Here is a 23,517-nt window from a genome sequence, read left to right as displayed (position 1 = left end):
AAAGAAGGGGAGTGGATCGAGGGAATCCCAACGAGCCAGGAGCTGCTTGAATTGTCCCCACAGCAGGCTCAGGAACTTCAGGGAACTTCTCCCTTGCTCCTCTACTCTCCTTGCCACGAGGCAGAGAGAGGAGGCTTGTTTGCTCAAACTACGTCTGAACACTGAGTCTGAGTCGGCTGAGTCCATCCTTGGTGTCTTCGTACTGTTACGACTGGTGGGTGTTGTGCAGGACTCAATAGCACGACTCAGCACAGGGGTAGATTTAAAGGGTGAAACGTTTTACTCGCCGGGTTCGGTACACAGGTAGGCAGTCCAACAATTGCAAACAAAACCAAACAGGGAATAGGCAGGAGAATAGTTGTAGGGCAGGCAGAGGTCAGAAGCACGAGTAATCACTTTAACAAGGAGGAAGCGCCAAACGCTAGAACACGAGGAACAGTGGGAAGGAACATACCATATAACAATAATTTACGAAGACCCCCCGAGAAACAAGAAAACAAGGACTATATATACACACACACAGGCAACAGATAACGAGGGACAGGTGAAAACAATCAAGGCGGGGCAGACAAAGACACAGGTGGACTAAACAAGGGGAATTAACAGGACACAGGTGCAACCAATGATACACACAAACCGGGAGATTGGGAACAGGTGAGGGGTGGAGACACGGACAACAACAAGAGGGCACATGGCATAGACAAACAAACATAGGGAAAGCACATGGCGGGAACAAGGAAGCACGAGGACTAGACATGGGAACAAACATGTGACCACACAAGGGAGACAAACACAGAAATTAGACACGGACAGAACACAGACCTTACAATGATAAGTCACTGTCACTGTCAAATTCACTGATATCAACTCAGTATTTGGTCTTGTGATACTCACTCTAGTTTCTCCAGTTTACAGTTGGGATCCTCCAGAAGAGAAGAAAGATGCTTCACTCCTGAGTCTCCTGCTTTACTCCCTCTCAGCCACAGCTCTCTCATGTGTGAGGGGTTTGATCTCAGTGCTGATGCAAGAGAACTGAAGCCCTCTTCTGTAATACTGCAGTTTGACAGGCTGTATAGAGGAAAGGAAAACATTATTTTTTTCCTTTTAGACAAAAGAATATGCGAAGGAATAAAACAATTAAATAAATACTAAAAAAATTATAATTGAGAAATGTGTAAGTATTTACGTATGTGAGTGTGTGTTTGTGTGTGTGTGTGTATAAGTCCGTTGGTCTGTGTGTGTATGTGTGTGTGTGTCTGTGTTAGTAAGTGTGTGTGTGTGTGTTCGTGTAAGTGTGTGCAATTGTGTGTGTGTGTGTCTTTCTGTGCTTGTAAGTGTGTGTGTTTGCAAGTGTGTGTGTAAGCATGTGTTTCTGTGTGTGTGTGTAAGTGTGTGTGTCTGTGTGTTTGTAAGTGTGTGTGTGTTTGTAAGTATTTGTGTGTGTGTGCGTGTTTTTGTATAAGTGTGTCTGTGTTTTTAAATGTGTCTGTCTGTGTGTGTTTGTGAGTGTGCAATAGTCTGTGTGTGTGTATTTGTGTGTAAGTGTCTCTGTGTGGTGTGTGTAAGTGTGTGCAAGTGTGTGTGTGTTTGAGAATGTTTATGTCTGTGTGTTTTTAAGTGTGTGTCTGTGTGTCTGTCTGTGTGTGTGTGTGTGTGTGTGTGTGTGTGAGTGTGTGTGTGTCTGTAATGAAGATGGGAAATCAGAGTGAAAAGAAGTGTGTGTCTTTCTGTGCTTGTAAGTGTGTGTGTTTGAAAGTGTGTGTGTAAGCATGTGTTACTCTGTGTGTGAATGTAAGTGTGTGTGTCTGTGTGTTTGTAAGTGTGGGTGTGTGTGTTTCTAAGTATTTGTGTGTTGTGTGTGTGTAAGAGTGTGTGTGTACACGTGCGTGTGTATGTGTGTGCGTGTTTTTAATCAGAGTGATAATAAGTGTTTACTGCTGAATTAATAGTGGCCCTTTACATGTGAAGATACTCAATTTTGTCTTCTGAGCATTCACTGAAGTTATGGTCGTACTGCTGCAAGAACAGCTCCTCCCGGTTTGCAACAGAAACTCTGTTTACCGTGACTTTAGGACAGCTATCCATGCAACATCCATTTAGAGGACCGTTGACAACCCAGCCAGATTTGGTTATAACTGCGTCTGGCCATCTCCTTGGCTGTTGACCACTTCCCACGATTCTAAAGCCTTTGGAACATTGCTGCCAATCAACAACTCCAGATTGGCTTTGAGTGTAAGAAGGTTCACCTCCCTAAGGTAAGGAAATCTAGAGAGATCATCATGGGTGGGAATGCTACTTGTGTCTACTGGCATGCTTTCCTGAGTGTATACCTCTGGTAATGCAATAAAGTAGATCTCATCTACAGGAGAGATCTCAAACCCTGTGATGATGTCTGAGCAAACAGGCTTCTTCTGGGACATAGCTCAGAGCTAGATATTGGCCAACTGTCACTTAAGAAAACCTCTATATTCATTGCACATAGGAAGCACCTTTAAGTCGTTCAAGACTTAACTAGACTTCCATCCTCCAAAAAGAGAAGAACGCAGCTTATGAATGTTAATTCAAAAGAATGTGACAACATCGACTAACCTCAGTTTCTGCAGTGTGCAGTGGGAATCCTCCAGTAAAGCACACAGCTGAGTCACTCCCAAGGCTTTTAGCCTGAGCTCACTCAGATACAGCTCAGTCATGAGTAAGGGGTTTGAACCCACAGCTGAAGCCACAGCAGCACAGGCTTCCTCAGCAGCACTCCCCTTCAGGAACCTGTACAAATAGAGACAATAAACATATCTGTTGTCTGACACAAAACATCATCACTGGTGCTTAAATAAAAAACACTCAAAAAATTACAACTTCTGCCAAGGCAGCCTTTTACAAAAATGAACAAAAAAGCAAACTGAGCAGTCACATATGTGTTTTTCTCAATGGAAAGGAAGCACTGCTACCCACTTGTATAGTCTATTGATTCAATAAGTCTGCTTGGCCTGCTGAAGTAGCTTTAAATCTTACAGGCTCAGTTTTCACTGCACCAGCTGAGCTCATCCTGTCACTTTCAATATAATTTACATTTACATTTACATTTAGTCATTTAGCAGACACTTTTGTCCAAAGCGACGTACAAGGGAGAGAATAGATGCATAGATGTGCATAGATAATGTTCATCTATGGTCATTAATGATGCCCCTAAGTCAACAGCTTAAAATATGAGGTGTGGCTATTAAATAAAGAGACTAATGCCTTAAGTTAATTGCAATGAATAAGACTTGTTAAAGTCATAGAACTTGTATATACTCGTAATAACAGTCTCATAATTTTCTTTTTTATATATTTGAAACTCTTTGTAATATTCTTGGTATGGATATCCATTTACCTGAGATTTTTCAGTTTACACTGCGGGTCCTCCTTTAGGTCTAAAAGCAGTTTGACTCCTGATTCCCCTGGATCATTTCCTCTGAGATCCAGCTCTCTGAGATGATTGGGATTTAACCTCAAGGCTGAAGCCAGACTAGCATAGCCCTCCTCTGTGATACTGCAGTCTGAGAGTCTACAGTGATAAAATAGTCATAATTCAGTCAAGGCAAACACAACAAGACATTTGCAGTATATTTAAAGTAAGATTATTTTTGTAGATTATTGAGGGGATCAGTAGTTTACAATGTCAGGTACATTGGATGACAGAGCATTTGAAAGGTTGAAAATAATGCACACTGAGGTGGTATTCCCACCCGAAATGCAGTACTAAATGCATGGTGCTATGGTCAAGGTGCCACGGAACCTCGGACGACACAGAGATTGCAGGGAGGTGGTCGTTTATTGAAACCAGCCAGTACAGGGTTCACGGGGAAAAACGAAAAAGAAAAAAACACAAAAGCAACCTGGGATAAAAAAAGTCCAAACGGGAACACACACACGATCAAAATGTGCGTTTTAATGTGTGTGTATAAGTGTGTGTGTGTCTGTAATAAAGATGGAAAATCAGAGTGATAAGAAGTGTTTAATGGTGGATGATTAGTAGTGGCCCTTTAACTGTGAAGAGCATGATAAGTTAGCCTGACGATGTCATACTCATAATTCTAGTCAGAATATGAGTCTGATACTGCTCCATTGGGCTGTGATTATGGGGCGTGTTTCAACCGAACCAGGAAAAAAATGCCTCTTCGCTCAATTGGATATACCTAGAACCAATCAGAGCAACGTAGTATGGCCATAACGTAGACCATCGGGGCCAGCTGATACATTAAACTTTTACCGGATCCCGTAGGAAGGACGGCAATAGCAACTCAGAATTTGGTCTTGTAATACTCACCCTAGTTCCTCTAGTTTACAGTTGGGATTCTCCAGAAGAGAAGAAAGATGCTTCACTCCTGAGTCTCCTGCTTTACTCCCATTCAGCCACAGCTTTCTCATGTGTGAGGGGTTTGATCTCAGTTTTGATGCAAGCGAACTGAAGCCCTCTTCTGTAATACTGCAGTCTGTCAGGCTGTAGAGAGGAAAGGAAACATTGTTTTTTTCCCCTTTTAGACAAACAACATGAGAAGGAATACAAAATGAAATGAATACAAAAAAAATTATAATAATTGATTAATGTGTAAGTATGTATGGGGGTGTGTGTTTGTGTGTGTATAAGTGTGTGCGTCTCTGTGTGTGTATGTGTGTGCAAGTGTGTGTGTGTTTGAGAATGTTTATGTCTGTGTGTTTTTAAGTGTGTGTCTGTCTGTGTGTGTGTCTGTGTGTGTGTGTGTGTGTGTGTGTGTGTGTGTGTGTGTTTGTGTGTGTGTGTGTGTGTGTGTCTGTAATGAAGATGGGAAATCAGAGTGAAAAGAAGTGTGTGTCTTTCTGTGCTTGTAAGTGTGTGTGCTTGTAAGTGTGTGTGTAAGCATGTGTTACTCTGTGTGTGAATGTAAGTGTGTGTGTGTGTGAGTAAGTCTGTGGGTGTGTGTGTGTTTGAAAGTATTTGTGTGTTGTGTGTGTGTAAGAGTGTGTGTGTGTGTGTGTGTACACGTGTGTGTATGTGTGTGCGTGTTTTTAATCAGAGTGATAAGAAGTGTTTACTGGTGGATTAATAGTGACCCTTTACATGTGAAGAGCATGATAAGTCACTGTCAAATTCACTGATATCAACTCAGTATTTGGTCTTGTGATACTCACTCTAGTTTCTCCAGTTTACAGTTGGGATCCTCCAGAAGAGAAGAAAGATGCTTCACTCCTGAGTCTCCTGCTTTACTCTCTCTCAGCCCCAGCACTCTCATGTGTGAGGGGTTTGATCTCAGTGCTGATGCAAGAGAACTGAATCCCTCTTCTGTAATACTGCAGTCTCCAAGGCTGTAGAGAGGAAAGGAAAACATTGTTTTTTTCCTTTTAGACAAAAGAATATGAGACGGAATAAAAAAAATTAAATAAATTCTAAAAAAATTATAATTGAGAAATGTGTAAGTATTTATGTGGGTGTGTGTTTGTGTGTGTGTGTGTATAAGTCCGTTGGTCTGTGTGTGTATGTGTGTCTGTGTCTGTGTAAGTCTGTGTGTGTGTGTAAGTCTGTGTGTGTGTGTGTGTGTTTGTGTGTGTGTGTAAGAGTGTGTGTGTACAAGTGTGTGTGTGTGTGTGTGTGTGCGTGTTTTTGTATAAGTGTGTCTGTGTTTTTAAATGTGTCTGTGTGTGTATTTGTGAGAGTGCAATAGTCTGTGTGTGTGTATGTGTGTGTAAGTGTCTCTTTGTGTGGTGTGTGTAAGTGTGTGTGTGTTTGTTTAAGTGTGTGCAAGTGTGTGCATGTGTGTTTGAGAATGTTTATGTCTGTGTGTTTTTAAGTGTCTGTCTGTGTGTGTGTGTGTGTGTGTGTGTTTGTGTGTGTGTGTGTGTGTGTGTGTGTGTGTGTGTGTGTGTGTGTGTGTGTGTGTGTGTGTGTGTGTCTGTAATGAAGATGGAAAATCAGAGTGATAAGAAGTGTTTACTGCTGAATTAATAGTGACCCTTTACATGTGAAGAGCATGATAAGTCAATGTCACTGTCAAATTCACTGATATCAACTCAGTATTTGGTCTTGTGATACTCACTATAGTTGCTCCAGTTTACAGTTGGGATCCTCCAGAAGAGAAGAAAGATGCTTCACTCCTGAGTCTCCTGCTTTATTCCCTCTCAGCCACAGCTCTCTCATGTGTGAGGGGTTTGATCTCAGTGCTGATGCAAGAGAACTGAAGCCCTCTTCTGTAATACTGCAGTCTCCAAGGCTGTAGAGAGGAAAGGAAAACATTGTTTTTTTTCCTTTTAGACAAAAGAATATCAGAAGGAATAAAAGAAATTAAATAAATACTAAAAAAATTATAATTGAGAAATGTGTAAGTATTTATGTGGGTGTGTGTTTGTGTGTGTGTAAGAGTGTGTGTGTACAAGTGTGTGTGTATGTGTGTGTGTGCGCGTGTTTTTGTATAAGTGTGTCTGTGTTTTTGAATGTGTCTGTGTGTGTATTTGTGAGTGTGCAATAGTCTGTGTGTGTGTATGTGTGTGTAAGTCTCTCTTTGTTTGGTGTGTGTAAGTGTGTGTTTGTATGTATGTGTGTGTATGTGTCTGTTTGTGTGGTGTGTGTAAGTGTATGTGTGTTTGTGTAAGTGTGTGCAAGTGTGTGTATGTGTATTTGAGAATGTTTATGTCTGTGTGTTTTTAAGTGTGTGTTTGTGTCTGTCTGTGTGTGTGTGTGTGTGTGTGTGTGTGTGTGTGTGTGGGTGGGTGGGTGTGTGTGTGGGTGGGTGGGTGTGTGTGTGTGTGTGTCTGTAATGAAGATGGAAAATCAGAGTGATAAGAAGTGTTTACTGCTGAATTAATAGTGACCCTTTACATGTGAAGAGCATGATAAGTCAATGTCACTGTCAAATTCACTGACATCAACTCAGTATTTGGTCTTGTGATACTCACTATAGTTGCTCCAGTTTACAGTTGGGATCCTCCAGAAGAGAAGAAAGATGCTTCACTCCTGAGTCTCCTGCTTTATTCCCTCTCAGCCACAGCTCTCTCATGTGTGAGGGGTTTGATCTCAGTGCTGATGCAAGAGAACTGAAGCCCTCTTCTGTAATACTGCAGTTTGACAGGCTGTAGAGAGGAAAGGAAAACATTGTTTTTTTCCTTTTAGACAAAAGAATATGCAAAGGAATAAAACAATTAAATAAATACTAAAAAAAATATAATTGAGAAATGTGTAAGTATTTACTTATGTGGGTGTGTGTTTGTGTGTGTGTGTATAAGTCCGTTGGTCTGTGTGTGTATGTGTGTGTGTGTCTGTGTTAGTAAGTGTGTGTGTGTGTTCGTGTAAGTATGTGCAATTGTGTGTGTGTGTCTGTCTGTGCTTGTAAGTGTGTGTGTTTGCAAGTGTGTGTGTAAGCATGTGTTTCTGTGTGTGTGTGTAAGTGTGTGTGTCTGTGTGTTTGTAAGTGTGTGTGTGTTTGTAAGTATTTGTGTGTGTGTGCGTGTTTTTGTATAAGTGTGTCTGTGTTTTTAAATGTGTCTGTCTGTGTGTGTTTGTGAGTGTGCAATAGTCTGTGTGTGTGTATTTGTGTGTAAGTGTCTCTGTGTGGTGTGTGTAAGTGTGTGCAAGTGTGTGTGTGTTTGAGAATGTTTATGTCTGTGTGTTTTTAAGTGTGTGTCTGTGTGTCTGTCTGTGTGTGTGTGTGTGTGTGTGTGTGTGTGAGTGTGTGTGTGTCTGTAATGAAGATGGGAAATCAGAGTGAAAAGAAGTGTGTGTCTTTCTGTGCTTGTAAGTGTGTGTGTTTGAAAGTGTGTGTGTAAGCATGTGTTACTCTGTGTGTGAATGTAAGTGTGTGTGTCTGTGTGTTTGTAAGTGTGGGTGTGTGTGTTTCTAAGTATTTGTGTGTTGTGTGTGTGTAAGAGTGTGTGTGTACACGTGCGTGTGTATGTGTGTGCGTGTTTTTAATCAGAGTGATAATAAGTGTTTACTGCTGAATTAATAGTGGCCCTTTACATGTGAAGATACTCAATTTTGTCTTCTGAGCATTCACTGAAGTTATGGTCGTACTGCTGCAAGAACAGCTCCTCCCGGTTTGCAACAGAAACTCTGTTTACCGTGACTTTAGGACAGCTATCCATGCAACATCCATTTAGAGGACCGTTGACAACCCAGCCAGATTTGGTTATAACTGCGTCTGGCCATCTCCTTGGCTGTTGACCACTTCCCACGATTCTAAAGCCTTTGGAACATTGCTGCCAATCAACAACTCCAGATTGGCTTTGAGTGTAAGAAGGTTCACCTCCCTAAGGTAAGGAAATCTAGAGAGATCATCATGGGTGGGAATGCTACTTGTGTCTACTGGCATGCTTTCCTGAGTGTATACCTCTGGTAATGCAATAAAGTAGATCTCATCTACAGGAGAGATCTCAAACCCTGTGATGATGTCTGAGCAAACAGGCTTCTTCTGGGACATAGCTCAGAGCTAGATATTGGCCAACTGTCACTTAAGAAAACCTCTATATTCATTGCACATAGGAAGCACCTTTAAGTCGTTCAAGACTTAACTAGACTTCCATCCTCCAAAAAGAGAAGAACGCAGCTTATGAATGTTAATTCAAAAGAATGTGACAACATCGACTAACCTCAGTTTCTGCAGTGTGCAGTGGGAATCCTCCAGTAAAGCACACAGCTGAGTCACTCCCAAGGCTTTTAGCCTGAGCTCACTCAGATACAGCTCAGTCATGAGTAAGGGGTTTGAACCCACAGCTGAAGCCACAGCAGCACAGGCTTCCTCAGCAGCACTCCCCTTCAGGAACCTGTACAAATAGAGACAATAAACATATCTGTTGTCTGACACAAAACATCATCACTGGTGCTTAAATAAAAAACACTCAAAAAATTACAACTTCTGCCAAGGCAGCCTTTTACAAAAATGAACAAAAAAGCAAACTGAGCAGTCACATATGTGTTTTTCTCAATGGAAAGGAAGCACTGCTACCCACTTGTATAGTCTATTGATTCAATAAGTCTGCTTGGCCTGCTGAAGTAGCTTTAAATCTTACAGGCTCAGTTTTCACTGCACCAGCTGAGCTCATCCTGTCACTTTCAATATAATTTACATTTACATTTACATTTAGTCATTTAGCAGACACTTTTGTCCAAAGCGACGTACAAGGGAGAGAATAGATGCATAGATGTGCATAGATAATGTTCATCTATGGTCATTAATGATGCCCCTAAGTCAACAGCTTAAAATATGAGGTGTGGCTATTAAATAAAGAGACTAATGCCTTAAGTTAATTGCAATGAATAAGACTTGTTAAAGTCATAGAACTTGTATATACTCGTAATAACAGTCTCATAATTTTCTTTTTTATATATTTGAAACTCTTTGTAATATTCTTGGTATGGATATCCATTTACCTGAGATTTTTCAGTTTACACTGCGGGTCCTCCTTTAGGTCTAAAAGCAGTTTGACTCCTGATTCCCCTGGATCATTTCCTCTGAGATCCAGCTCTCTGAGATGATTGGGATTTAACCTCAAGGCTGAAGCCAGACTAGCATAGCCGTCCTCTGTGATACTGCAGTCTGAGAGTCTACAGTGATAATATAGTCATAATTCAGTCAAGTAATTCAGATAAGAAAGTCCAAACGGGAACGCACAAAAGATCTACATCAAAAAACTATAACGCACAAAAGATCAAAATGTGCGTTTTAATGTGTGTGTATAAGTGTGTGTGTAATAAAGATGGAAAATCAGAGTGATAAGAAGTGTTTAATGATGGATGATTAGTAGTCGCCCTTTGCGTGTGAAGAGCATGATAAGTCACTGTCACTGTCAAATTCACCGATATCAACTCAGAATTTGGTCTTGTGATACTCACTCTAGTTTCTTCATTTTACAGTTGGGATCCTCCAGAAGAGAAGAAAGATGTTTCACTCCTGAGTCTCCTGCTTTATTCCCATTCAGCCACAGATCTCTCATGTGTGAGGGGTTTGATCTCAGTGCTGATGCAAGCGAACTGAGGCCCTCTTCTGTAATACTGCAATTTGACAGGCTGTAGAGAGAAAAGGATAATATTATTATAAAAAATTGAAGTGTTATTTTTATCTTGATGTAGCGCCACTTTGCGGTCCTGGCAATGAATAGTAGCTAACCTGAGTTCTTTAAATAATCTCTAACTAAATGTGTGTTGCCTTTGTCTTTCCTCTTTGGGTATTAATTACTATATAACAAGACTATTATGACTAATAGACAATTACTCACCTCTAAATGTACAGCTTTTAACTTAACTTACTGTATTTCAGTCACACAATATACTAAGATAAGTGTTTACATTTTCAAACAAGAGTTATGGCTATGCAATAAACTTTAGGCTAATGCAAATAACCGTTAAAATGCAACACAGATGAACCTAACTATTTACTTAGAAAAATATATTTACATCTGCACAAAAGTATTAATTTTAAAAAGAATTGTTCTTGACGGTTCAATTGCCACTTCACTACAATATGGCAATGACCACAATCCCCAAAACAAACAGTTACAATAACACAACATTTTAAAACATTCTAACCTAAAGCCCTATAGCCGGCAGTAATATGACTGAATAATACTCTGTATGGGAACCCAATGTGTTACCAGAGTCATACAGTGCAGGGCTGACTCGAAGCTCGGATCGTAGAAGACAGAAACTCAAAATCTACTTTGCACCAGTCGCACTGGAGAAAATCAGATAACGCAACAATGGCCGCCGCCTCCGCTATAGATGTCTTCTAAGCAGCTCACTAGAGATGTCTGGCGACCGGCTTTGTCCACTGTCTGGTTTCCTCTGTCCCTTGGTCTCTGTGTGGTTAACTTGGCAGTCCGGACGATGCGTGTTCAAGGTTTCCGAGAAGGCTACACTTGTGCAAAGTCCTTGACTAATAAGCTAGCTCTAGCCGAGATAGCCTTCTGTGTGAATCAGTGGCTCACTCCTACGAGTTCTCCGAAATAACTTCACATAACACGACTACACTACTGTACAATGTTCTAAAAAGAGTCACTAGTCGTTTGTCTGTTAAACATTTACAGTTGTACACTGAACTGAGAGTATTACCCATGTTAAAACTTTATCTGTGCCATGGAGCAAATCTCAACATGTCCTCCTTTAGGTCTAAAAGCAGTTTGACTCCTGATTCCCCTGGATCATTTCCTCTGAGATCCAGCTCTCTGAGATGATTGGGATTTAACCTCAATGCTGAAGCCAGACTAGCATAGCCCTCCTCTGTGATACCTGTTCCAGGCGTAAAATAGCGGGTAAAAACCTAAAACCGTATTTATCAAAGGTGGCGCACTTTAGATTACCGCTGCTGGGAGTGTATAAGGGAAAGTGGGTGTTCGTCACAAAGAGATGGGAGGAGATGCGTAAAGTGCGCCTAATTATGTACCCCATTAGTAACGAAACAAGAGGTGTTTCAGCATGACATATTAGCTGCTAAATGAAAACTATGTGCCTGCGAGAAATTTGAAAAATACGAACATCAGAATTTTTTTTTTTTTTTATGTTTATATTTGATACATCATTTAATATAGGCATATACAAAATTGTCCCACCAGCTAGCTGTTCGGCCACGCTTTACCCAGAATTGCCGGTCATTGAATGGTTTACGTTAAACCGTATTTTCACCCAAAGCAAACCAAACGTCTGAAAATTTCAGTTGTCCCTGCCCTGTCCATGCTACAACTCCAGTTTTCAAATGTATCTGCCTAGGGCAGCATTTTTGAAAAGCCTGGTTTTCAGTGTTGGAATGCGCCATTTTAAAGTAAGGGGTGTCGTGTATTCCTACCAGACTATTTAACGGGATGCTATGGAGCAGTTAACCTGGCTATTAACTATCCTAGCTATCTCTAGCTTAGGGAACCATCTTAACAGTTTGCAGTTGCCTGTGTGTGATTAACTCATGTTAATATGTGTGAATATGAACTTGTGAACATAAACTCGTTAATATGAAGCTGCACAGGCACCCTGAGGGGTAACCATAGCAACCCAGAAACTCAATGTTCGCTGAAAAGTTGAATTTCCCAAAATCAGCTCACCAATAAAAGACAGTCTTGAATTCAAAGTGATCACAACTTTTAATGTGGACGGAAGGGCTAAACGGAGAAATATTTATGAGTTTCTATATTTACCTGGGTTAGTTTGCTGTAACCTCGTGAACCAAAAGCTCTCATTTTAATTTTAGCTCTTCATCCATGGTGGAACACGTAGGCTCTTTCTTCCCTATTTTAGCGGAGCGCTAAATAACACTAATAGGCGGTTTTAGGCGCAGATGACACGACGATGTTCTTGTTTGATAAATAGGATGCAAAATACCGTGCGTTATTTGCGGTTTGGCAAAGGTGCAGATTAAGCTGCGGTCGCAATGTTAGTAAATGAGGCCCTGAGAGTCTACAGTGATAATATAGTCATAATTCAGTCAAGGCAAACACAACAAGACATTTACAGTATATTTAAAGGAAGATTATTTTTGTAGATTATTGAGGGGATCAGTAGTTTACTACGTCAGATACATTTGATGACAGAGCATTTAAAAGGTTGAAAATAATGCACACTGGGGTGGTATTCCCACCCAAAATGCAGTACTAAATGCATGGTGCTATGGTCAAGGTGTCACGGAACGTCGGACGACACAGAGATTGCAGGGAGGTGGGAGTTTATTGAAACCAGCCAGTACTAGCCTGAATGCCAGACGGACTTAGCCCCGCCCACAAAAGTTTAGGTCGGGAAGTTCGTTGGGAGAAATTATGCCCGATCAAAAACTTGATCAGACCAATCAAATTGTCAGGGCGGGCTTTATACGATGATGGACAGATGATCAACCGTAACGTAATCAACCACGTCACTTGGGTTGAATTCGTTTTCAACAAACATGGCTACCGCTGGAGAGCTGATATATTTGTAGATAGAGATGTTTTAGAAGACATCGACAGCGCATTCATTTTGAAAGAGGAACAGAGAAACGCGATCAAGGCATTTGTCGATCGAAAATATGTGTTTGCCGTCCTTCCTACGGGATTTGGTAAAAATTGTATTTATCAGCTGGCCCCGATGACGACTACGTTGATCCAATTGAGCGAAGAGGCATTTTTTTCCTGGTTCGGTTGAAACACCCCCTATAATCACAGCCCAATGGAGCAGTATCAGACTCATATTCTGACTAGAATAATGAGTATGATATCGTCAGGCTAAGCCAGTACAGGGTTCACGGGGAAAAACAAAAAAAAATCAAAACGCAAAAGCAACTTGGGATAAGAAAGTCCAAACGGGAACGCACAAAATATCTACATAAAAAAACTGTAACGCAAAAGGTCAAAATGTGCGTTTTAATGTGTGTGTATAAGTGTGTGTGTGTAATAAAGATGGAAAATCAGAGTGATAAGAAGTGTTTACTGGTGGATTAATAGTGACCCTTTACATGTGAAGAGCATGATAAGTCACTGTCAAATTCATTGATATCAACTCAGTATTTGGTCTTGTGATACTCACTCTAGTTTCTCCAGTTTACAGTTGGGATCCTCCAGAAGAGAAGAAAGATGCTTCACTCCTGAGTCTCCTGCTTTATTCCAATTCAGCCACAGATCTCTCATGTGTGAGGGGTTTGATCTCAGTGCTGATGCAAGAGAACTGAGGCCCTCTTCTGTAATACCGCAGTTTGACAGGCTGTAGAGAGAAAATGATAATATTATTATAAAAAATAAATGCAGAGATTGAAGTGAAGTAGCGCCACTTTGCTGTCCTGGCAATTAATAGGGGTAGCTAACCTGAGTTCTTTAAATAAAGTGCTATCTCTAACTAGTATAAATGTGTGTTTACTTTGTCTTTCCACTATGGGTATTAATTACTATATAACAAGACTATTATGACTAATAGACAATTACTCACCTCTTAATGTATAGCTTTTAACTTAACTTACTGTGTTTCAGTCACACAATATACTAAGATAAGTGCTTACATTTTCAAACAAGAGTAATGGCTATGCAATAAACTTTAGGCTAATGCAAATAACCGTTCAAATGCAACACAGATAAAGTTAACTATTTACTTATAAAAATATATTTACATCTGCACAAAAGTATTCATTTAAAAAATAATTGTTCTTGACGGTTCAATTACCACTTCACTTGAATATGGCAATGACCACAAACCCAAAAACAAACAGTTTCAATAACAAAAAATATCAAAACATTCTAACCTAAAGCCCTATAGCCGGCAGTAATATGACTGAATAATACTCTGTATGGGAACCCAATGTGTTACCAGAGTCATACGGTGCAGGCCTCAAAGGTGGGATCGTAGAAGACAGAAACTCAAAATCTACTTTGCACCAGTCGCGCTGGAGAAAATCAAATAACGCAACAATGGCCGCCGCCTCCGCTATAGATGTCTTCTAAGCAGCTCACCAGAGATGTCTGGCAACCGGCTTTGTCCACTGTCTGGATTCCTCTGTCCCTTGGTCTCTGTCTGGTTAACTTGGCAGTCCGGACGATGCGTGTTCAAGGTTTCCGATAAGGCTACACTTGTGCAAAGTGATAATAAGCAAGCACTAGCCGAGTTAGCCTTCTGTGTGAATCGGTGGCTCAGTCCGCCGAGTTATCCGAAATAACATCACATAACACGACTACACTACTGTACAATAATCTAAAAAGAGTCATTAATCGTTCGTCTAACAGACATTTAAAGTTGTACACTTAACTGAGTGTATTACCCATGTTAAAACGTTAGCTGTGCCATGGAGCAAATCTCAACATGTCTTCTGGCTTTCGCTGCAGCTTCGTTCTCCTCTCTAGGCTAACGTTTCCCTTACGTTCCAATCACTTCCCCTTGACACCTGACCTACAACTCAGATATCATTGGCTTAGAAAATAAACATTATGTAAACTCTTACATTTCAATTTATTTTCTTACAGTATTCAAAATCAAATACATTTCCAGCATCAGGAACTTAGTATAAAAGAAAACTAAATACATTTCACATCAGGTAAACAACTAAATACATGCCCTTAACCATGAAATATGTAAGAAATGACAGTATATCCTGTGAGTGAACATGAGATTCATGATCAGCAGCTGCTATCCAAAATGGTAATCTTATCATGGTAACAAAGGAAAGGTCCCCCCACTGGATTTTGGATTTGCTCATACACCTGGGGTCAGGAAGCAAACTAAGGTGTGAGTAACTGCAATTAATCATAGTATGGGAATGGGGGTAGGCCATTGAGAACCATCTCAGGCAGCCGGTCAGAGAAACCTGATTATCATACAGAACAACAAAAGGTTGCCAGATCTGTTTGCATTACAAACCTAGCTCATTTACATTTAAAGCCTAGGAGGTGTCTTAAAACAGTATAAATGGCTAGAATTGGAGATGCTTGTTGTTCAGATCTGCACCGCTGAATCCGGAGTATGTTCCACGTGCTTTGCTACTGCACTTTACTGGAATAAAGATTGCTGCTAGCCTGGGTGCCAGCCAAACTTAGCCCCGCCCACAACATTTGAGGTCGGGAAGTTCGGTCTGGCATTGCTCCGTTGGGGCGGAACTATGCCCGCACCAAAGCTGTTCATACCAATCAAATGGTCAGGTCACCAAAGAGCGCTTGGGTTGAATTCATTTTCAACAAACATGGCTGCCGCTGGAGAGCTGAGATGTGTAGATTCTGCCATCGAGTCTGTTTTTAGACATCGACAGCGCATTCATCTTGAAAGAGGAACAGAGAAACGCGATCAAGGCATTTGTCGATCGAAAATATGTTTTTGCCGTCCTTCTTACGGGATTCGGTAAAAGTTTAATTTATCAGCTGACTACGTTGCTCTGATTGGTTGTAGGTCTATCCATTTTTTTCCCTGGCTCGGTTGAAGCACGCCCCATAATCACAGCCCAATGGAGCAGTATCAGACTCATATTCTGACTAGAATTATGAGTATGACAACTTCAGGCTAGATTGCTGCATCAAAAGCAAAGAAACTTTCTTTATTTCTTAGAAATACCATGACTATTGCAACATATGCCATATCAAACATTTGAATAGTTTTTAACCTTTTAAATCCTATTCATTCTATGTATTAACTTATTCTATTTATACTATTTATGAATCTATGAACTTTAAACATCTAGCCTAGTTTTCCATATTGCTACATTTAGTTTTGCCACTGCTTTCACATTCAGGACTTGGACTAAGACTAGGCTCCAGTTGAGTAGGCTGAGGCTGAGTAGGCCGTAGCTGAGACTGAGGCTGAGACTGAGGCTGAGGCTGAGGCTGAGGCTGAGGCTGAGGCTGAGCAGGCCGAGACTGAGACTGAGACTGAGGTCAATGACGGTGTTGCTCCATAACCCGCCTTCTCCCCGCTGTGCACAAATCGCACCAATTAATAAGACAACACCCTGAAAAATTAGCAAGAATAAAATAAAAATAAAAAAAAACATTTATTTTAGGAATTGATACATATGAAGTGCAGTTTATGGGTAGTGTTGGATAAAGTTTTCTTTAAAAACAAGGTTAGTCTCTCATTCTCACTTCCCACCTTAAAACTATGAAATGAACTGATCTATGAACTAGTTCAGAATTTAAATGGTGAACTATGAACGTGAACTGAACTATTCACGTTTACTTGTATGAACTGAACTTTGAACTAGTGCATGAGAGGTGTGAACTTGCACAACCAACACTGAACATAAGCAACACATCATTTAAGAAACACATCTTAAGGATGATGAGGCCACAATTTAAAAGAGACTGGGTAGGGCAAGTTTTTTTTTTAAAGCTCCTTTTCCAGTAAGAAAAACGAAGTTCTTATTCTGGTTCATAAGAGGCTGAACCTCTCAGTGGTAAATGAATCTAAAGATGGCAATGGAAGAATGATATGTCTTCAAACCATCATAAATGTTATTTTGTATTCTGACCTTCCTTTTTTCTGAACACTGTACCTTATGACCTATTTACCATGTATGTTAATAAATAAAAACTTTAATTTCAAAAGAAAGAAAGGAAGGAAATAAGTATATAAGAAATACTGTCTGTGTGTCTGTAACAATGGGGATATTTTATCCAGAAATGACACAGTACAAATTATCCCACAGAACTCATTCCTAGGGAATACTGAAGAATCAAAATGTCTTACCTGAGTGTCTCCAGTGCACTGTTTGGGTTCTCCAGTCCGCTACAGAGTTCTTGGACCCCAATATCTCCAAGACTGTTGTCACTGAGATCCACATTTTTCAGTTTTGAAGATGGTTTGCTGAGGATACATGCCAGTGCTGTACAGCTCCTTTCAGTGAGCCCACAGCTATTGAGCCTTAAGGGGAAAACAGCCACCAGTGACTATAAGCTCAATGAAAAGGACACTGCTGCCATCTGTATATTAGTGTTGTGCTTCTAAACCAATTCACATATCAGACAAAATGTTTTTCACATATCAGAAGCTGGGTTTCCATCTAACTCATTCCCATCTTTTATGCGCATTCATGAAAATTCGGCTAAACAAAATGCGAATCAGTGCACTTTCATCATATGTATTATGCAAATTCAAAATGGACACTCTCCTAATTAAGGAAGGAGTTGTGAACAGCTGTGGGACCACAACATAAGGTTGTCAGGGCAACTTTAACAGGAAGACGTAAATTCATGCAAATGAACCCATTTAATTGAAACTTAGATTATACCGCATTATACCAGAAAGGCGAGTTTATCCACCCCCCCTCTAGCAAATAAAATGTTTATTCGTAAAATTTCAAGTGTTTCCAGTCAGGATTTATTATTCAAATGGTCAAAATGTGCATTAAAAACTTGGATGGAAACCCAGCTAATGTCATTAACCCCTCCCTTTCTGAGAATACACACTGCCACCATACTTACTGAGCCTTCTGACATTCCTCCACTACTGGCTGAAGCCTGAGGAAAGCTTCATCAGATCTGATGTACTTCTTCAAGTCAAACACATCCAGGTTCTGTTCTGATGTCAGCAGCACAAACACTAGAGCTGACCACTGGGCAGGTGAGAGTTCAGCTCCAGAAAGTGTTCCAGCACTCAGGAAGTGCTGGACTTCTTCCACTAAGGAGTGATCATTGAGTTCATTCAGACAGTGGAAGAGGTTGATGACCCTTTCTGATGAAGGAACCTCCCTGATCTTTTCCTTAATGTAACTGATTGTTTCTTCATTGTCCTTCTTATTTCGTCCTCTCTGTAGTAGGCCATGCAGGAGAGTCTGGTTAGACTCCAGAGAGAGGCCAAGAAGGAAACGGAGGAATAGGTCAAAGCGTCCATCTTCATGCTCCAAAGCTTTGTCCACGGCACTTTTGTGTAAGATGATCATGGATTTCGGCATTGATCTCCTTTTCAGAATCTTAAAGACTTTTCTGAGGGCTTGTTTTGGAGAAATTAGGTCTTTCCTTTTAGTTATAAACATCAGAAGCGCATATAAAGCTGCAAGATACTCCTGGACACTTAAATGTACGAAGCAGAACACTTTTCCTTGATAAAGCCCTGTTTCTTCTCGAAAGATCTGGGAGCAGATGCCAGAGCATACTGCTGCCTCTCTGACATCAATGCCAGACTCTTTTAGGTCTTCTTCATAAAAAATCAGATTTCCCTTCTCTAACTGTTCATATGCCAACTTTCCGAGACCAAGGATTACTTCCTGGTTCCACTGTGGAGCAGGGTCATGCACACTTTCAAACTTAAGGCTCCTCTGTTTGGTTTGGAAAATAAGGAAATAGGTATACATCTCTGTCAAAGTCTTTGGAATCTGTCCACCTCCTGAAGAGCCAAGAATCCCCCCAAGAACAGTAACAGCAATCCAGCAGAACACTGGTATGTGGCACATAATGTAGAGACTCCTTGATAATTTGATGTGTGAGATGACTTTGCTGGCAAGATTCTGATCACTGATCCTCTTCCTGAAGTACTCCTCCTTCTGTGGGTCATTGAACCCTTGTACCTCTGTGACCCGGTCAACACACTCAGGTGGGATTTGATTGGCTGCTGCTGGTCGAGAGGTAATCCAAAGTAAAGCAGAGGGGAGCAGATTACCCTTGATGACATTTGTCAGGAGTACATCCAATGAGGTGACCTCTGTCACATCAGTCAAACTTTCATTATTCTGAAAGTCTAGTTGGAGTCGACATTCATCCAGACCATCAAAGATGAACAACACTTTGCACTTCCCTTGGCTGGGAAAAGTGAACCGCTTTATTTCTTTGAAAAAGTGGTGGAGGAGATCCATCAAAGAGAGCTGTTTTTCTCTCATGAGGTTGAGCTCCCTAAAAAGCAGTGGAAATATGAAGTGGATATTCTGGTTTTCTTTCCCCTTTGCCCAGTCCAGGATGAACTTCTGAACTGAGACAGTTTTACCAATTCCAGCAACTCCTTTTGTGACAACACTTCTGATTGGTTTGTCTTGGCCAGGTAAGGGTTTAAAGATGTCACTGCATCTGATTGATGTCTCCTGTCCATCTGGTCTCTTGGATCTTGACTCAATCTGTCTGACTTCATGCTCTTCAGTTACTTTTCCACTTCCTCCCTCTGTGATGTAAACCTCTGTGTAGATCTTTTCTAGTAGAGCAAAGCTTCCTTGCTTGGATATTCCTTCGAAAACACTCTGGTACTTGTTCTTGAGATTTCTTTTGAGCTCAGTCTGACAAACTACGTCCATCTCTATTTCAAAAAACCAAAATTAAACATCATAATGTTTTGCAAGCCACTGACACTAAGGACAAACAATAGCTTTTTCTATTTTTCCTAATTTTAGCTAATTGATGCAAAAAAATTTTAATGTAAATAAAGGAAGAATTCTTACTTTCTTGCAGTTTGTCAGCAAGATCTTTCAGCTCCATATTCCTAAGGAAGTGTAGTGCCATCTTCAGAGCCGCTTCTCTGGCTTCACTCTCATCCTCCTCTTTACTCTCAAAGTTTTCTTGGTAATCTGGACTCAGCATCCTCTTGAATCTCTTCAGTTCATTCTTCACAAAGGCGATGATCTTCTCCTCTAACACCTAAAGCACAAATATCTAATAACGCTCTGCAGCACATTGCATTACAGAGCACTGATACACTACTTATATTTACTTTAACCCTAAACCTAATAAATGTAAGTACAAATGAATGTTCTATGATTCTCAGTATGACATATTCTATTATATTGCATTCATTAGTTTTATTACAATATTTAAAGGCCACTGTGAAAAAGTGAGACAGGAAACAATAACAGAATGCCAGGTAGCTAACCCTCCACACATATTATTATGGTATTCGTGTATATATGATTATCATCGTGGCTGGTATTGGATTTGTTGTGGTGTACATCTGTTTAAGAACACTGTAGAAACATGCTGCTGAATGAACTATATATAGGGTAGAGATGGAAACTACAGTTGGCAGCTGGACCCTGGGAGTTCTGTTTTAGGACTAAGTCTTACAATCCCTGGTTGATTTGCACTCCTGAGATGTGAAGTGGGTTGACGCAGACATGCAAGGTGTTTCCGGGTAAGAGTCATGGTGCTGTCTGTGGGACAAAAGGGTTAGAAAGCCTAATTGGAGTCATCAGGTGGGCACCCTCCTTCTCCGGTGTTTCGATGATAGGCCCACAACACCTCCAGAGGGCTCATCGGCAACACCTGGCGTCCCAGATGTGCCCCCCTCTGCTTTAACCCTTCTGCGCCACAGATGCTATTTTGGGGCCCAGGTGGCGTCTCTCCTCTTCACCCACAGCCACCGGCTTGCCCATTCAGCAGCTCTTGAGAGGGCTTTGATGGCTTGGCGTTGGGCTTGGCCTCGATTTCCCAAATCCTTAAGCAGCCTGGTAGTTGTCTTACCCACAAAGCCTCTGCAGCCGACTTCCACTGGGCAAACTTTGGACTTCCAGCCACGTTGCTCAGCATCAGCTGCCAGCTCAGCGTACTTAAGGCTCTTTCATTCGTAGGCCTCCTCTACAGCGTCCTCCCAGGGCACAGTCAGCTCTACGATGTACACCTTCTTAGTTGAGGAGGACCAGAGCACGAGATCTGGTCTGAGGTTCGTAGTGGCGATCTCTGGTGGAAAGTAGAGCCTTGGACTCAGATCCACCACGAGCCTCCAGTTTCGCGCTCCTCCCAGCTGACCGGGGTCTGATGTTGTACTGGCCTGGGTCTTGGTTGGCTTTGCGCCTTCACAGACGAAACCTCTTGCAGATCTAGGACGGGATGATGGAGGTAGGGCATTGATGGTCGTTCGTCTGGTCTCCAGCATAGCTGCAAGGCACTTCAGCACTTGGTTGTGCCGCCAGGTGTAACGGCCTTGAGTCAGGCCTGTCTTGCAGCCAACCAGGATGTGTTTAAGGTTTGCTGGAGACGGGCAGAGTGGGCACGTTGGGTCTTCTCCGTACCATTGTTGAAGGTTACTGGGAGATGGCAAGACATCATACGTTGCTCGTAAGATGAAGCTGGTGTGAAATGCTTCCATACTCCACAGTTCCTTCCACGAGAACTTCCTTCTCTCAACTCCCTCCCACCTCATCCACTGTCCCTGTTTCGATTGGGAGACAGCCTTTGCGCACCTTGTTGCCTGCTCTTGCCGGCGCACCTCCTCAACGACCAGACCTCTGCGCTGAGATGGAGCTGCCTTGTGCCAAGATGGTCTGCTCTCTCCGAGGCCAAAGCCTCCTCTCCCCTGTTGCACAAGGCCAACGATGTCACGATGCCTTAGGTCTGCCTTTGCCTGCTGTGTAGCTGCGCTTGCAGTCCATTTCCTTCCGGTCGCCAGAGAAGGAGCTGTTTGGGCTACACATAGGTCACGGGATTCTGTTAGTGTCATTTCCAGCCTTACTTTGGAGCACTTGAATTCCTCTGTAAGACTGGACACAGGCAGCTCCAGAATGCCTCTTCCATACAGCCCTATGTTGCTGAAGCACCTGGGAAGACCCAGCCACTTTCTGGCAAACGAGCTGATCAACCTCTCTAGTTTTTCAACTGAGAGAGTAAAGAGATTAAAAACTACTGCATGACCAGTGCAGAACATTTAGACAGACACTGGATCCTTATGTAACCCATGACCATATGTTAACAATGTTGCAGGACAATAAAAATGAACAAATAAATTGAAAAAATGACTGAGCCCTTCTTACATGGGACGGACAGTTGAGCCTATGACAGCTCAGTGAATTTTCCCATAGGATCAATTCATGCAACATTATCTAAACGCTTGTCTGTCCAAAATATGAAATATTAACTCACAACAGCCCACTTTATCCCTTAAATATATTTGTTGAACATGAACTTTTCCTGGTAAAGTACTGATCCTTCTGTAAAGATCTGGGTGCAAATGCCAATGTGTACTGCTTCTCTGACATCAATGCCAGTCAGGTCTTCTTCATGAAAGATCAGACTGCCCTTCTCTAACTGGTCATAGGCTAACCTCCCAAGAGCAAGAAGACTGCAGAGGATTCACTGGTACTCTAACCATCGCTGGCTGTCCTCTTGTGTGCAGTTTTCTCATTGCTGTGAACTCAAAACTACCCACCTAAACTTCCACCGATGATTGAAACTCCTTCTCTAATAGATTGCAAATGTTTACAGAGATACAGAAGAGGTCAATACTAATTAATATGGAAATATACACTATACCAATCAGAAGTTTGGAATCACCCAGAAAATGACACATTTTTCATCCATCAAATAAGTTGTAAAATGAAAAATTGTGAAGACAGTTACAAGGTAAGAATAAAACAATGTTGTGCTGGTGTGTGTGTGTGTGTGTGTGTGTGTGTGTGTGTGTGTGTGTGTGTGTTTGCCTCTCTTTATCTCCTGGTTAACGCTAGTCTGCACTGTCTTGTGAAGGGTGTTGTGCACACCTTGGGAAGATATATTCAGTAACCAAATTTCTTACATGTAATAACTTTCTTTGTACAATCGGTAACACCTTGATTGAAAGGGTTGACATGAGAATGACATGCCACTGTCATAACCATAACATGACATAACATGCCATAACAGGCCCAATGATTAAACGTATATACTTATAACTATAACTTTAATTCTGGTCATCTTATTTTAATTAAATGTAAATTTGTGAGTAATTCCTTATACTTTTGAGTGGTGGTGTATTTTACTAAATATGAACATATATCAGCAGCACTGCATTAAATGTGTGCATCAAACCTGGAATATGTGCTTCAGATCCCCATGTTGACTCTGGGTGATCTGGTCACTGACAGCATCTGGTTTACATTCCTCCATTTGGCCTCTGGGAATGGAAAATCAAACTGAAGAAATATGGAGCTAACCTTTAAACATCAACAAAAGCACAGTTGACCCTGATTAAAACTACCCAGCTTGCTATCTGATGAACTGTGCTGTAAACACTGTGCTGTAAAAGTTGGTCTTATATTTCCACAGGGTTACGAGCCTATATCAGAATCCTAGCGAATAGACTGAGTGGCTTATGAAAACAAAACGTGTTAAAAACCTGCATCATGTGCCTTTCAGTAACGTATGAAGCAAACGTATCCAAATGTGTATTTCCTTGCCTCTGGGATTTGGGGTCTGCAATTGTTT

At 41.3% G+C, this 23,517-nt stretch overlaps 1 protein-coding gene across 2 annotated transcripts; it reads right to left on the bottom strand.

Moving 5' to 3' along the window:
• Positions 1-16,996: 16,996 nt before the first annotated feature.
• Positions 16,997-23,200, bottom strand: LOC122130606 (protein NLRC3-like). 2 transcript variants are annotated; one of them, XM_042705339.1, is made up of 3 exons: positions 23,122-23,200; positions 19,788-19,983; positions 17,202-17,287 (listed from the first exon to the last, which is right to left on the bottom strand). In XM_042705339.1, the coding sequence occupies exons 1-3, from the start codon at positions 23,197-23,199 to the stop codon at positions 17,211-17,213; spliced, it is 351 nt and encodes a 116-aa protein (XP_042561273.1). In that variant the 5' UTR covers position 23,200; the 3' UTR covers positions 17,202-17,210. The 2 variants fall into 2 exon arrangements, with proteins under 2 accessions (XP_042561272.1, XP_042561273.1); XM_042705338.1 differs by lacking the exons at positions 19,788-19,983; positions 23,122-23,200 and adding an exon at positions 17,848-19,683 and having other exon boundaries at positions 16,997-17,287.
• Positions 23,201-23,517: the final 317 nt, after the last annotated feature.

Source organism: Clupea harengus, unplaced genomic scaffold (genome assembly GCF_900700415.2).
Source record: "Clupea harengus unplaced genomic scaffold, Ch_v2.0.2, whole genome shotgun sequence".
Lineage (NCBI taxonomy): Eukaryota > Metazoa > Chordata > Actinopteri > Clupeiformes > Clupeidae > Clupea > Clupea harengus.
The sequence above is the reverse complement of the archived record's forward strand: the minus strand, read 5'-3'. Positions and strand labels throughout refer to the sequence as shown.

Excerpts from the sequence above, each read along its gene's own strand:
- LOC122130606 (XM_042705338.1), bottom strand. The coding sequence starts at position 19,643 with ATGGACGTAGTTTGTCAGACTGAGCTCAAAAGAAATCTCAAGAACAAG. Across the intron at positions 17,288-17,847 it reads GAGGAATGTCAGAAGGCTCA|GCTCAATAGCTGTGGGCTCA; the intron begins GTAAGTATGGTG and ends TTTCCCCTTAAG.